The sequence below is a fragment of the Xiphophorus couchianus genome, chromosome 3 (genome assembly GCF_001444195.1).
Source record: "Xiphophorus couchianus chromosome 3, X_couchianus-1.0, whole genome shotgun sequence".
Taxonomy (NCBI): domain Eukaryota; kingdom Metazoa; phylum Chordata; class Actinopteri; order Cyprinodontiformes; family Poeciliidae; genus Xiphophorus; species Xiphophorus couchianus.
Window position 1 is genome coordinate 15254193 of NC_040230.1, and position 15511 is coordinate 15269703.

General features: G+C 38.7%; 2 protein-coding genes across 5 annotated transcripts in view; both read left to right on the plus strand.

Annotated features, from left to right (window-relative positions):
- The window catches only part of shc1 (SHC (Src homology 2 domain containing) transforming protein 1), a 30306-nt gene extending 17370 nt beyond the window's left edge, over nucleotides 1-12936 (plus strand). For 2 of the 4 annotated variants that reach the window (XM_028011338.1, XM_028011347.1), the window contains exons 3-13: nucleotides 352-422; nucleotides 992-1052; nucleotides 2628-2747; nucleotides 4330-4383; nucleotides 4746-4797; nucleotides 7181-7307; nucleotides 7415-7580; nucleotides 7833-7890; nucleotides 8095-8211; nucleotides 9691-9947; nucleotides 10033-11829. In XM_028011338.1, the coding sequence (XP_027867139.1) occupies nucleotides 352-422; nucleotides 992-1052; nucleotides 2628-2747; nucleotides 4330-4383; nucleotides 4746-4797; nucleotides 7181-7307; nucleotides 7415-7580; nucleotides 7833-7890; nucleotides 8095-8211; nucleotides 9691-9947; nucleotides 10033-10161 (1212 nt within the window). In that variant the 3' untranslated portion in view covers nucleotides 10162-11829. Of the gene's footprint in view, nucleotides 1-351; nucleotides 423-991; nucleotides 1053-2627; nucleotides 2748-4329; nucleotides 4384-4745; nucleotides 4798-7180; nucleotides 7308-7414; nucleotides 7581-7832; nucleotides 7891-8094; nucleotides 8212-9690; nucleotides 9948-10032 lie in introns of all 4 variants that reach the window. The other 2 variants (XM_028011330.1, XM_028011357.1) reach the window with 2 other exon arrangements.
- A 163-nt stretch (nucleotides 12937-13099) lies between these two features.
- On the plus strand, nucleotides 13100-15115 carry lenep (lens epithelial protein). The gene is made up of 2 exons (XM_028011371.1): nucleotides 13100-14837; nucleotides 14954-15115. The coding sequence occupies exon 1, from the start codon at nucleotides 14525-14527 to the stop codon at nucleotides 14717-14719; it is 195 nt and encodes a 64-aa protein (XP_027867172.1). The 5' UTR covers nucleotides 13100-14524; the 3' UTR covers nucleotides 14720-14837; nucleotides 14954-15115.
- Nucleotides 15116-15511: the final 396 nt, after the last annotated feature.

Sequence of the window (15511 nt, forward strand, 5' to 3'; positions counted from 1 at the left end):
AATTTACATTTTAAGAGGATCATAAAATCCCTGAGATCTGCAAAGTCTAGAATATTTACATGAAAAGTGTAGGAACCCTGGAATTCAAAAGAGCAAACACAATTGTTGCATACTAAATGGCTTCATCCAACAACTAACTGTGGATGAAAGAGAGTCTTTGTATCATTCATATTTTGTTTTTAAAAAGACCCAAACATTTGACTTTTCACTTATGAGCACAATTGTAAAGGTTTCTCTGGCCAGGCTGGCATGTGTTCATGATTTTCTTTAGTTTGCTTCCTGTGTGTTTCATGTTACAGCAACAAAGGAAATGTTTCTTGTTAACTTGTTGCCTTTCTGTTTCCTAAACAGTACATGGGTTGTGTGGAGGTGCTACAGTCAATGAGAGCTCTTGACTTCAGCACCAGAACTCAGGTCACCAGGTGAGCATGTGCACAGCTCATGTGCGTCAGCTGTTTTTTCCTTCTCTATGTTTCAACATAGAGCATTGTAAGAGGGTGAGAATGTAAGAAAAGTGGCAGTGGTTAGTCTTAAAGACATATTGGGTTTGTACGCTGCCACGCTCCGCTTACCTCTCAAGTCTTTTTCTACCACTTCTCTTTCTGTCCTGCTTTTGGTCTGTTTTGCTTACTTGTTTTTTTTTACTCTGTCAGTGTCTGTTTCTGTGCACGCCGTCGTGTGTGTGTGTGTGTGTGTGTGTGTGTGTGTGTGTGTGTGTGTGTGTGTGTGTGTGTGTGTGTATTCACCCCTGCTGTTCCCTGAAGCCTTAAATTAGAACACTCTGGAATACTGTTGGTTTCCTTGTGGTTTCCGGAGTGATATTTGTCTCACTGGTAAAGAGCAGCACAGTTGTCAGGGAAGATAAATTCTCCTTCCCTCTGCCAGATTTCGTTTTAATTTGCCTAAACGTGAATCCAGAAAATAGAAAGTAACTTGCCTGACCTGTATATATACATATATATCTTTGTGTTTGTGTTTATTACCCTGTCAGAGAGGCTATAGCTGTGGTTTGTGAGGCGGTACCTGGAGCCAAAGGATCCCGCAGGAGAAAGGTACATACAGCTTACACTCGACCACACCCTTACTCAGAACATTATTTATTTATACAGCTTAAGTGGACAGCCGGAGGAAGGGTTTTCTGGATGAAATCTCTGTTTAGCTAGACTGTCCACCCTATGGTCAGTTGGCTGTTCGGCCAGGTTCTGTCTCACAGACTCACATTGATCTGCATAGGGACACAGCAGACATGTGGAAGAAGGTGCCATGGATCAGTTTAGTGATCTGAATTGAAATCCTGTTAGAGGTTGCAAAAGACTTTAATTTGGGACAGTCGATCACCTTCCATCAGGAACATGATTCTAAACAGAGAACCAGAAATATAATGGAATTGTCTATTCACTGTCCAGACCTTAATGTAACTTAGAATCTTTGGCAAGACTTGAAAAATGTATATACACAGTCATTCTGCATCCAATCTGATTGAGCTTGAATTATTTTTTGCATGGGCAGAAATTTGGCCTCTGCTGTAGAAATCTGGTCAAGTTGTTCCTCTAAGTGCACTCAGATACAAATGCATCAAAACACAGTTCAAAACTTATTTTATATAAAAAGAAAACTGCTGGAACTTGTGTATCATTTATCTTCCTGTTCACAATTGTTAACCATTATGTTTTGTTGTAGCACATAAATTGCTGCACAATGGACAAAATTTGAAAAAGTAATTTGTGTATTAATAATTCCTCAATGATTCCATCATTGCCATGTGCAGGCATGGCAGTGATGCAATTAAAGAATCCCATTTGTCCAAAGGTTATCTGTACTTTTAGCCCAAAAATGTGAATCCTATTGTCTAAACTGTATGCTGGTAGAAGGAGACAGAAATGCACAGATATTCATTTGAGCTGACTGTAAACTCGATATTGCTGTTTAGTCTCTCTCCTGCTTCCCCCCTGCCACGAGGGACGCTTATGTGGAGCCAATGATGTTCTTAAAGTACTTTAGATTAGCAGACACAGCCACCAGTCTGCTGTTTAAAGATTTTGAGTGTCTGTGCACAAATGAAACTGAAAACATCCATAAAACAGGTGGCTAAATCCAGCTGCCTGCTGCCATTGCAGGATTTGACCAAGGAATGTCTGGCAGGGAAGCACCCCAGACAAAATACAGTGGTAGTACTTATACTAGAATAGATTATACTGGTCTAGGCTCTCTTATTTGGCAGGACTGAGGTTAATGTGGTATGGCATGCTCATTCAGTTCTGATGGTGCTTTTCTTATCACATATTCTATACACTTGGAGATAGTCATGAATGAAAGACATTGGAACAAGAAGATTGGACTGACACATTGTTACTGTAGAGGTTTCTCTGACAGTCTTGGCCGAGGCTCCTCTGTTGGTCACAGTTGGCCATGGAGAGCAGATTAACAATTGCAGCTGTTTTGTCACTCCCACACATGCATGCATGTTCACACATTCAGCCAAGTACTGGACTTTACAAAAGAAGCACCTTGTAGATATTATTATGCCTTATAGAAGTGGGAGAATAAAAAAATAAACACTAGTTGTTTCTGGTGTGTTTGAAGTGTTTTGTTTACAACTCATAACCATGTATGCCTCTCTTTTGCAGCCTTCTTCTCGCTCTCTGACGTCCATTCTGGGGAAAAGTAACTTGCAGTTCGCAGGCATGTTAATCAGCCTCACTATCTCGACCAGCAGCCTCAATCTACTGGCCTCTGATTGCAAGCAGGTTAGGCTGAAAGTGTTTTTAGAAATATTTAGAAAGGTTGGTCCTTTTGTGTTAGTTTTGGCACATTTTCTGTGTTGTTTCAGCTGGCTTCATCTCTTAGTTTCACTTCATAAATGCCACAAGAGTGATGCATTGTTTAACAGGAACTGCAGCAATACGGGTACTGCAAGTGGCTTGTCAGAGTTTTGCAAATACTGTAGTTATCTCATGAATAAGTTTGTCTCTCTACTCTAAGCTGGAAACAAGGTGAGGTGGACCATGCTGTTCTTGGAGAAACCGGTTTCAGCTAGTTCAGAGAGACCCCTCTACTCCTCATCTTTAAGTTTCTGTTTTATGACCCACTTTATTGACTGATAGATCAGCTCACCAGATCAAGTCTTCATGTTTGCATTTACCAACAGTAACTCCACTGTTGCCATCTCAACGACTTTCTTACTATTTTTTAGCAAAATTTCAGACAAAAAAAAATTGGTATTGGCCAAAATTAGAATTGGCAGATCAGACTTTTAAATCAGTTCATTTCAGTAAAATCAAAATTCAGTACATTAAACAATAGTAATTGTTGTTGAACATTTATAAATGGTATGTAAGTAGTAAGCCCAGCCAGTTGGGTGAAGTCTCTGATTTTGCAGCAATTGTTTCTACAGAGCAAGCATGTGTTGGAGTTCAGGGGAACAACCCCAGTATGAATAGAAGAAACTTCCTGCAGACTCAGTTTAAGTGTTAGCATCCCTTTGTCGCAGCTAACCTGTGGTTGAAAGGACAGGAAGACGACAGGAAAAAACACAGATTCATAAGCCCGGAGTGCTTTCTCTGGGAAAGAAAGCAAAAAGAATTGAGCATTCAAACAGGGATACTTTTTTAAAAAGACTAATGAACAACAAGAAAAATTCAAATCCTGTTTAAGTGTCCATTCAGTATTTGCCATCTCTGACAGAGGTCTTGTAGTTATTTATGGAAATAATTTTTATAAGATCCTTGCTTGCAATACACACACCACCTTCCTTGTATGATAAACACAATTCTTAAGGGTTTACAATTCAATTCACTGTTTTGATCAGCTGTGGGATTTTCTGGGCCATTAATGCAGATACATTAGTTACTCCACTTTGTGAGCCTCATTCACTGGACTGATTCCTCCTGGCTTTATTCTTGCCACTGGACAGGATGTGATGCTCCTCTAAGACCTCTAATTTGTTAATAGATACAAAGTGGTCAATCTGCTTGGAGATGGCGTACAGTCATGTATATCAGCATACAGGACAACGATGCATGTTGTTCTGCACATGTATCCATCCAGGCATAGGAACAGATACAGGCTGAGGAGCATTAATACGGTTTAATGTTGATATTGATTCATCTTGGATGATTGTTGCAGACTGTTTACAAAAGTGCTCCTTCCCATCTTAGAAGTGTCTGTTGCAGATGATGGTGTTCAGTAGAGGAAAAAGGCCTTTTCTCAGTAATGACTCCTTTGTGTCCCATCCAGACGCTTTCATTTCACTCTGCGCATACTTCATCTCACCCATGTGTTCTCCTTTTTTTTCTTTGTCCTGTGTTCTTCCCCTGTTTTTCTCCACAGATTATCGCCAACCATCACATGCAGTCCATCTCCTTTGCTTCTGGAGGAGACCCAGTGAGTCGCCCAGCTCTCTGTCTATCTCTTTAAGCTCAAACCTCACTCTGGCTTTTTTCCATGTCTCTGCATGTGCTTCCTTCCTATCTTAAGTCATTGTCTATTCCTATGAATTCCACTTACCTCATTGTTGCCTTATTAGCTCAGAGTCTCTGACCACATCACTTCCTGTCTTCTCCTTTTCAGCTTGCTTTACGATTTTAACCCTTGTTGCAACTTAGAGACTACAGCTGCTGCTTTACCCGTCTGGTTGTCTTTATCTCAGTCTTCCGATCTTAAATCTGCCCTTCACTTTTTCCTGCTATTGATTTTTCCCTTTCCCTTCCTCCTTTAACTGTGTTTCCCCTGTCTCGTTCCCACAGGATACAGCTGAGTACGTAGCATATGTGGCCAAAGATCCAGTCAACCAGAGAGGTGAGTAAAAACAGCAGCTGCCTCTGTCCGAAGCCACAGCTTTGACTCCTTTGTGGGGAATTTTACATGAGTCACCTGATTTCTGTGTTGAATTGTACAACACATGGAAATGGAGCCTGAAATTGCGCACTCTGATTATACAGCCATTATTTTTGCCTAACATTTCCATTGAAATATAAATTAATCCCATTAGGTGCATGAAAAAGCTTATCTGCTTCATTAGGGTTTGTATTTAAAATGCCGCCTACCACAGCTGAGACATTAAATACACACGGCACAGGAAGAAATAATACACAACATATCAAATAAGCATACTATGTAGGGCGTCAATAAATGCTGCATATGTTAGCTTATATTAAATATTTGGCTTTGTGTCAGAAACATAGCCATCCATCCAGACCCAAGCTGATTGAGTTTACATTTTAGGTTCTTTAACCAACAATCTTCTCTGACAATCCTCATCATGTAATCCTTCAGTTACATGGCAGCACTGAAACAGCTGTCCTGAAAATGCTTAACGACTGAAGTCCTGCTTCTGTTTCTGTTCACCATAAAATATTACAGAACAGGATTCAAAACCAGTTTGACCTTTTGGGCTTCAATATTAAAATGATTTAGCTCATTGCTAACTGAACAGTAGTTCTTTTGTTGCATTTATTACCTATTACTTGTGGGCTCCTACGTAGCTCTAAACATAGCCCTGTCCTTTTCTTGTTACTCCGTGTTCCCTGGGCAACGTGATAAAGTAACTTATGAGCTTTTATCAGTAAGTAGATGATATGCAGTTATATTTCTCTTTATCCCCAGTTGTTCCTGCATTTGTTATGTCGAATTGATCCCAACGTTCCTGTGATTCAGTTACTACTGATAACATTTGGGTTATAAAAATATATACTTACTAGGGTTAGAAAAGACTGAGAACCATTGGACTAGATAATATAAATTTAAGTTGTTGAACTGAAAGAGCAAAACTGAGATTCTTGTTATTGAAAATAAGATGCAGAAAAAGATAACAGATGTTTGTTTTTGTTTTTTTAATTCTCTTTGCTTAAAGAATAAAAAGAGGTTAGAAACGTTTGAGTAGGTTCTGACAGTAATCTGTTCTTCTGCCACATCAGTAATGAATGCAGAGGAGTTCAGAACAGCGTCAGGAAGGAGCAAATTACTCATGGATCTAAATACCTCTGCAGGCTTCTTGTTGCTTTTAGTAATGACTTTAGGATTTATTTGTTTTTTAGGCTTTTACTTGATTAAACCCCTGCCCCCCTTATCTTATAAATATGATTGCCATGTGCAATCATATTAATTAAATTAGCATATTATTGAAAAGTTTATTTATTTCAGTAACTTGGTTCACTTAGTGGGACACATTATATAAATTTATCAAAGGTTTTCAAGTCTTTTTTTTCTTTAAATTAATTAAAACACAATACTTTAGATTAAAAGAACAATAAAAATACATTTTTAACACCGAAATGTAGGCTTAATTAAAAGTATGTTTAATACCTGCTTAAAGGTTGATAGGTTTATTTTAATTCCTAACTAGCAAAGATTCAACCAGAGACATAATTGTCTTTTCTGCAGAAAAGGAGAGACTTGAAAAAAGGTTTTTGTTTTTTTAAAGGGTACTTTCACTCTGACGAGCCTCATATGAATGCACATTGTGGTTTATTGAAATTGAGTGTATGTTCCACCTAGACTAAAAGTAATCTACTGTTCATACATAAGACTCTTATGACAAGGGACGGGATTATTTTTCCCCCAAACACTTTGAGAGTAGTTGACTATTTTAATACTTTTAAAAAGTATCTTAGAATGAACTGTTTCACTGTTCAAGTTACTTTATTGTATTTAAATCTTCATTTGGTCTGCTTTTTTTTTGTTATACTTGTTTTGTCTCCAACCCAATTACTTTTACTTTATTTAAAGAATTTAACACATTTCAGATTTTTATTTGCTGTTGGTATAAGTTGATTGAACTTTATTGCCGTTTTTTATATTTTCTCTCAGTAAAGTACTTTGAAAATATTGCTGAAAAGGTGCTTTGTAAATGCATACATTTCTTTTTTTGCATTCTCATTCTGTCTTCTCTCCTTTTTCTTCTTTTTTCTCTCTTTGCTCTTTTCCTTTTTTGCTTTTGTCTGTTTTTCCTCCTTTTTTGTTGTGCTTTTTCTTTCCTGACTCTTTGCTTTTCTGTTCTCTTTTTTTATTTGTTCTTCTCCCTTTCTTCTCTCTTCTTATTATTTCTCCTTCCCTCTTCTCTATTGCTCTCTTTCTTGCGCTGCCTCTGTTTGAATGGTGTTGCCTGTCTGAGTGCTGCATTTATTTCAAGGACATGTTGCTGCAGACTTCTTATCTTTTATGTGTACCTCCTCGACTGCAGCATGTCACATCCTGGAGTGCTCCGAGGGCTTGGCACAGGAAGTCATCAGCACCATCGGCCAGGCCTTTGAGCTGCGTTTCAAACAGTACCTGAAGAACCCCCCCAAACTGGTCACACCTCATGACAGGTACAGCTCACAAATAAGCTGCAGCTTTTTTTGTAATTTCTCAGCCACTGCTTTCTTTCTTTCACTTTTTTCTGTATTTCATTTTCTAAACATCTTGTCTTTGTCAGAATGGCTCCATTTGATGGCTCTGCATGGGAGGAAGAAGATGACGAGGCTGTCCCTCCTCCTCCTCCTCCTCCTTCTACTGAGGTTCCTTACTATAATAACTTTCCTGATAAGCAGCCTCCCCCTGGTGGACTGATTGACATGAGGACTCGTCCAGGAGCAACACTGGTGAGAATGAATGGATTAGAGAGGGAAGAAGATCTGCTTATTCCTAAATTCACCACTGGCCTGGTTACAATATTCTGGTTATTTACTTGTATTTTAGTGCATTTTCAAGTTGTAGTCTTGGAAGCTGTGGAAAATATTACTGTAACCCAGAAGGAATAGATCTGCTTCATATAATTTTTGACCTTTGTAATCCTTTTAGTAATCCTAGAATATCTACGTTATTTTGGTCTTCTGATTGTTTTTTGTTTGCAGCCCTACGGGCAGCCAGGTCAGAGCGACATTCACAAATTGCCTGTGCCTCCTCTACCAGGTGAGCTGCGTCTTTGCCTCTTTGTGCCTGTTATTTTTTGGAAATTCAGAAAGAAAAAGTGTTTTTTTAAAACTGTGTTTAAATTGAAGACGTATAGTTTAGCCCTAATAATAGGAAACTGCTGTCTTATTTTCTTCCTGTTCTTTTACTTGAAAGAAGAAAATGTCTTTGTATACCTTTTTATAATTTTTTTGTGTTTTTTAGTGGGTGCCAAAGAAGGAGCCCGGGAGCTGTTTGACGACCCATCATACGTGAATGTGGAAAAACCCAGACCTTCTGTAGCAGCTAATGGAAACGCTCACAGAGACGTTTTTGACATGAGTGAGTGTCTCTCGATAGCTTAGTTTAAAATGTAATTTCTTAACTTTCTGAGCTCAAATGCACAGTTGTGTGAAATACAGAGGTGCCACAATAAAGCAGTTTGCTGTGAAATTATGAAACACGGATATGAATTGCTGTAAATGGGATGTGTGGGTTGTAATCAAAACAGAAAAATAACTGGTAATTACTGTGTGCAGAAAATAAAGGTTGTACATTAACAGTGGGAAAAAAGCTGTCATTCCAGCAGATTCAAACTAAAAACAGAAGCTTCTGCAAAGAGAAGCCATGAGGAAAGATGAGGACTAAATTTGCATTTTATAAAACATTATTGCCGAGCTTCACAGAGTTTTCCACATTAAATTTGCATTGTCTGCAGAATTATGATGCAGTTTGGAAGATATTGAAATGTATATTTTTAATGATTTGCATGTGTTTTGAGTATTTTTCTGTTGTACAAAATATGAACAAGTATGAAAGATAATCAATTTTATTTCCAGAAATTATTTCCACAGCTAAAGATTGTACTTGTCGATCCTTCAATCCATCCAACAGTATTCAAACTTGATCATTTGTCAGTCTGTCTGTCCACTGAATTGGTACTCTTAATTCCATTCTCCATTGAGCCAGAACATTCAGGACAGAGAACCCTAATCAAGAATACCATGTTGTGTTAATCTATTTATATAGATAGATCTATAGATATAGAATAGAGGAGGAAGCAGTTTACCTTGTTGAGGAAAGAAGGTAAAGTGCAGACTGTAACAGTCGCAGCACACTGTACAACTAAATGCGTTACGCAGCTCCGCCCTGCTCTGCTCCTGTCAATAAAAATGGGAAAAGTAACAATGCAGCAAATGGTGCAATAAAAACAAAAGCAGCAAAAGCTTAATTAAAATATGTTGGGTTTAATTCAGCCTCAGGCCTCTAATTAAAGTTAATTAAAGTTGGATCTGGCTTTGACACAATGCCTATGAGCTCGGCCCAGGTCAGGTAGGGTACTTTAGGCCTGATGTAAACTCTAGTGCAGATTTCTCCTCCAGATGGAAACCAGAAGGAAGTTATTAGGTTGTGTGTTCAGACCACAGCAGGTGAATCGTTCAAAATTTAAGTGGAGTCATTTAATTTCAATATTGTTCATAGTTACACATTTGTCTGCCTGTCCAACCATTAATTAATCAATTTTTCGGTCATTCTCCTGTTTATCCATCAGGTTGATCCTCCATCCAGTTATACGTACAATTTATACATACATTTAAACTTTTATCCATTTGTTTTTCATCCATCTGTTAATTTCTCAGTTCATCCATTCATTTGTTGTTCATCTATTCTTCAAGCTGTCCATCAGTTTGTCTGTCCAACAAACCCTCAATCTGTTTATTCTTTCTACCCATTTCTCTACCTCCCATTGTGTTTATCTTGCATCATGTCCTCTAAACCAGGCTATAATGTTACAACGTGTTTTCATTTGTTATTTTCAAGAACCGCTCGATGATGCCTTGGGAGTGTCTGGACACGCTGGCCCAACATCAGTGGTGGTACCGCCGTTGCTGGTGCAACAGTTGCAGAACGAAATCTGGTTCCACGGTAGCCTGAGTCGAAAAGAGGCGGAGAGACTGTTGACCCGAGACGGAGACTTCCTTGTGCGGGAATCTGGGACCACTCCCGGGCAGTACGTCCTTACGGGACAGCAGGGGGGTCAGCCCAAGCACCTGCTTCTTGTCGACCCAGAGGGAGTGGTAAGTTGGGGGAGTTGAAGAAGTATTACATTTTAGTTGGACATAGTGGTGCTGATGGTAACACATGATGTTTTTCCCCCATTAGGTACGCACAAAAGACCACCGGTTTGGAAGCGTCAGCCACCTAATCAGCTACCACATGGACAACAGACTGCCCATTGTGTCAGCCGGGAGCGAAGTGTTCCTGCAGCAGCCAGTGGAGCGCAGGGCCTGAAGCCACACACGCCAATGAAATACTCCACCAAAAATAGACTCTCACTCCCTCTCCAAATCCACACAGCACACTCCCAAAATCATATGCTTTAATACACACAACACTACACACAGCACTCCCATGAAACGACACGACTACAAGCCAAAATAATTAAAATACATCACCTGTTTCTCAGCAAAAAAAAAAAAAACTTTCTTACTGCTGTTGCCACATCTTCTCCCAATCTGTGACCTGCAGTCTCCTAGAAACCCATTGGACTCACCCACCCACCACAGAGAGGCACCGCTGCATTTTCTGAACCAACTGTGAAGCAGGGAGGAGCCCTTCACCAACATCACAAAAGGGCAGAAAACAGATGCAATTCTTTTTCTTTTTTTTTAATTCATTTGAGGAAAAAAACAGAACTGCTAATGAATACAAGGAATTGTTTTCTAAAATGGTTGAACTGTGGAGGAACGTGAACAGACTTGGTTTGAGATGGTTAGTGTCTTTATTTAGGAGGGGAAATATTTCCTTCTCAGAGCATCGCTGGAGCATTTATGTTTGAATAAAAAAAAAAAACAGGCAGTTTCAGGAACTTGACCGAGTTCAGTTCACTCTTCAAGTCTCACCGGAGAAGTAAACGTGACAAGACGGGCAAATATGCATACACAAGTGCGCAGCCCATCTTATGAGGAGCGCTGCCCAACCTTCAGTCACTCCGGTTTGAGGACTGGACCTTGGAGGAAAGCCTGTATGCAAAAGCTACGCTAAAGACCATCATATCCTTCATTGTGTTTTGTATATTTTGTTCTGTTATCATGAGTCAAATAACTTACTGGACATGTGGAGTACAGGAAGATCAAAACAGCTGTATCTCCCCAAACCTTTTAAACACACATGCAAATGTATATACACACCTTTACATGCCATACACACTCTCATGTCATGCCAAAGATCATAAACTTGGTTGCTATTTGCAAGACAGAAAAAAAAAAGAGAAGCCATGACTATTAGCTGTTGTCTCTAGGCATGGGCTGGTATTATATTCTCATGATGTCAAAATCTACTAAACAAATTAGTGACGTGATGTAATTCCCTTTATTTGACACAGAATACCAACAGTTATTGCTGCTGCTGCTAAAATTACACGATATTGGTTGTTAAAGTTAAAATGATGTGAAAATATTTATTTTACTACTAAACTGTGATATTTTAAACTGAAGCTACATAATTAGTCAGGTAGATGGCACAGTCAGATACTTTCCAAACATGCAACCGAATTTGTAAAGTGTTGCACCTTTTTTTTTTTAAGTCACCAGCTGACCTGTAATGGGCAGCAACAAGTAAACGGTCAGTGGCATTTTGCTACTCTACTCTCGTCTCATGTAAAAACATTCTGTTCCACTCATGTTTAAAACCTTGGTACACATGAGGACTGGTAACTGGCCCATGCCTAGTTGCATCATATTCATTTCTAAATGGGCTTGTTTTTTAGTGGAGAAATAACTTGAGGTGATTGTGCCTGAATCCTGCGTCAAAGAGGAGATTTTTAAAGTACACTGATGTCAGCCACAGAGGGAAAAAATGGTGCATTTTGAGAAGCATGAAGGTTGCTTTTCAATAGCACTGTAGTGTGTGTTTGCATTGACAATCTATGAGTTATAGCTTCAGAGTAAAAGCAAAGGTGAGAAATGCTCAGCAGTCTTTAAATAAGAGCGTTCAGCTTGCAAAAACTAATGCAGTGTATTCTGTCATTGTGTTGTTTAATAAGATGAAATCATCTTTTTAACAAAAAAACAAAACCCTTTTATGAAACAAAGTGGCTCTACATGACTATATATCATTTTTTGAAGCGGTTTCGATCTTCAGTGTGCTATTTTCAAACTTACAAGGATTTAAAAAAGGGGGGAAGTTAATGCTGTTGTTTTCTTCTCCCCTCAGTTCATGACACGTTTTATATCTTTTCAATTGTGCCTTGTTTCCTCAATGCAGTCATGTTTTTTCAATGCAGTCACCTTATGTACTTAATTCAAATGTAGTCAACTGCAGGGAATCTCTCAGTTTAGCAAAAACTCTGCAAAAGTAACACCCTGATGACGACAACATGCGGCTCCAGTGATGGCAATCTCCTCTGATGCACATTCCTGCATTCAGCTTCTAGTCACAGATACTTGATGTCACCATTGGGGAGGGGGGTGAGAGGGAGGATATATTTCTTGATCACCTGTAAATAACATTAATTTTAGAGTGATCCGCTTAAATATTGTTTCTATTGTGTATTTAATGACTTATTCAATGAGGAATGCAGACTGTACAGCATTAAGGTTGTTCATTTTAGAATGTAAGAGAGGTTGAAACCAAAAACTGTGGAAATGTGAGAAGGGACCTTTCAGTCACATGTGATCAAACATGCGCACATACCAGAGTGGCAACTGTTCAGATGAGTCAGAAATAGGAAAACCAGAAAGGAGCTCCGTCGTTACTTTGTGTGTGCATGTTGTGCTGGAATAGATTCAGCTGACCCTCTGTATCATTAGTGAACTGGTTCTGTGCTGTTGTTCATCACAGTTGCCTTTGTTGCATGGAAATATGTTTTAAAAAGATGTTTTGTTGTTCGCGGTAGTAATAGTGTCGTTGATGCTGTTTATGATTTTAAGCCAAAGGTTCTTTTTGAATTGTGTGCAAAGATATTAATTTGTACTTTGTATTTTCTTTTCATTCTGTTTTCCTTTATAGGGAAACATGTCTGTTTACACCTGTAACTGAAAATATAGATTGCATATATATCACTCATTTTTGTGGGTTTTAGTTGCATTTTAGCTGATTTTGTTAATTCAGCTCAAATGAATTAACAAAATAAATTTTAGCTGAATGAATTTCAGCTAAAATTCATTCAGATATCTACAGTCCTACAGTAGATAGGACTGTATTAACCAGTCCTATCTACCAAAGCCTTGTCCAACTCTTTTAGTCTCGTCTTGGTAATCTGACAGATACAAAAGCTCAGAGATTTTTGTCTTTCAGGATCAATCAAGGGAGAACTATCGGGATTGTAATCAGTCCAATCAAAAATGTTGTTTATTCCCTAGTTAATTATGCAGGCAAAATAATGAAGCAAAGATGCTACACAAATTCTGCTTTCCTATTACTAAGAAAATAAAGTGTTATGATGAGGGGATTCACTAGTAAAATTATTGATTGAGATTTGGTATGAAGTATGAACTTAATGTACCAGAACAACCACAAATTAAAAAGGAAAAAAGCTTTACTTTAAATGCTTTACTTTAGTCATATGAGGCACTTGTGGAAGTAGCTTGCATTTCTGCTTAAGTGGTTTGCCCACTTTCATCTCTGCTGATGCTCTAGTTTGTTTTTCTGCTACAATGGTTCATTCTGAAAAGGCGGACTTTTGGATATCTGGACTTTCTTAATCTGGATTACTTTACTGATAATAAGCCTCAGACTGGAATGAGACAAAGTTAGACAAATGTAGCATTTTGACAGTAACATAAAAAAGTCCAGATCTCTGATTCTGTCAGGCAAAACCTTCTTGATGAGGTTCAAGGTTTGGTCGGTTTCCAAGCTCAGCTCTCAGCAGCATGTGCTCCTGGGACAGGAGTAGGTCCTCACCAAGAGCTAATCACCCAATCAGAGATGGACTTGGAGTAAGGCAGCAATTTTCAATAAAAACTGATTTTGTCATTTCTTTTACACACTTTCACACTGAGACAGCAAATGTATTAAGATTCTGTAGAGTGTGTATCTCACAATTCGGGCTCACATTCAAGGTTTAAATAAATCAGTACAGTACTTGAAATTACAACTACTAACGCATTATTTCAAAGAAAACCTTTTGAGCACAAGGTTAAATGCTTCTCTTATTTTGAAGATCACTTGAAGCCCTCTGCCGGAAATAAAGGGTTACCGTATTTTGGGGACACCCGTGGTCCAGTAGGGACGTTTTGAAGAACCGAGAGAAAAGTTGTTCTTGTGGGTGAAGGGTCAAATCTGAGGTGTTTATGCACTACGATACACTGCTAGAAATGTGTGAAGGTCCAACATATACTGTCCTAAACAAAAGGTATGATGTGGGTGGGGACCTTCTGGAACTCTCCTATTTGTTAGCAGAAGCTGTGACAGTGGGGTGTCCTAAGCAGTTTTTGTGTGGGGATTGAACACAGACGAGTGTGACAAACAAAGCTTTTAAAAAAATCAGCAGATGATTGAAAGGAGAAGAGAAAATCCTGGATGTGAATGGAGGCAGCTGCAATTTGGACAGTAGAGGCTACCAAAAGACTGGCCTGATCTGACCGGCATCCTTCTGCATACACCGTTACTGACGGGTCACCTTTGCCTCTGCATTGATTCTGCTTCCTAAGCCATGCACCCCCAGCGTCCTCTTCCCCAGGCCATGCCTTCGTCCTCCTTAGGGCAGCACCTGCGGGACATGACCATGGGTCTCGGACGGGGCAAGAACTTCCTGGGAGGGAATTTTTCCTATGGTTTCATCCAGTCGATTAAGGAGTGTCTTTATTTCCTCCTCTGCTGCTGGTGTATAAAGGAGATCCTTGACTGAAGGACCGAAAGAAAGTACAAGCGGCAAACATTTGACGTATTGAACATTTGCTCTGTAGAATGCAGTTTTAGTCTGCATTTCTTTGGAGCGTATGAAGAACGTTCTTGGAAAACCTGTGGTGAGTGATCTCTTGTACAATTGTGCTCTTACCAAGCTAAATTATATACTTTCTTTATATTTAGATCACTAAGCAAACCGTTTTTTCCTGATGACAATATTCCGTTTTTGTTTTAGTGTCCACAGGATGTCCATTTTGAGGTTTGAGGAATCATTCTTCAATGCTATTTGACTGGGGTCAACATTTTAGAGCATCGCTCTGAAGATCCTGGAGTTTTTGGACTGTTCTAACCTGCTCTTCCTTGATGTGCCAATAAATAAACAAAATATTTCTACCTTTTTTCTTTTTGTTTATTTATTATTTGATAGTTAAAAGATGCTGGACGAATGTCTGGAACTTCATGTGGAACAACTAAGTCCCGGTTTGTGTGTCAAAAACATTGTGGTGGTAAGAAGTCTTAATATTTCATTTTAAAAAAAAAAAAATCAGTACAACATTGTACAAGTAAGATACAAATTAAGATTTATCTGTATTTGTCAGGATTAAATATTGAATTCAAATATTTAACACTCAAAATGAAAATATTGTGAGAAACTAATGCTCAATAAGAGACAGGTAATCATTGCAACCCAGAAGTAAAAGTAATATTAATCAACCTAATTTCTTCATACTGACTACTTAAAAATATAACCAAAAGTAACACATAAAATAATGTTAATAGATTCAACAGAAGG

Excerpts from the sequence above, each read along its gene's own strand:
- lenep (XM_028011371.1), top strand. The coding sequence starts at position 14,525 with ATGCACCCCCAGCGTCCTCTTCCCCAGGCCATGCCTTCGTCCTCCTTA.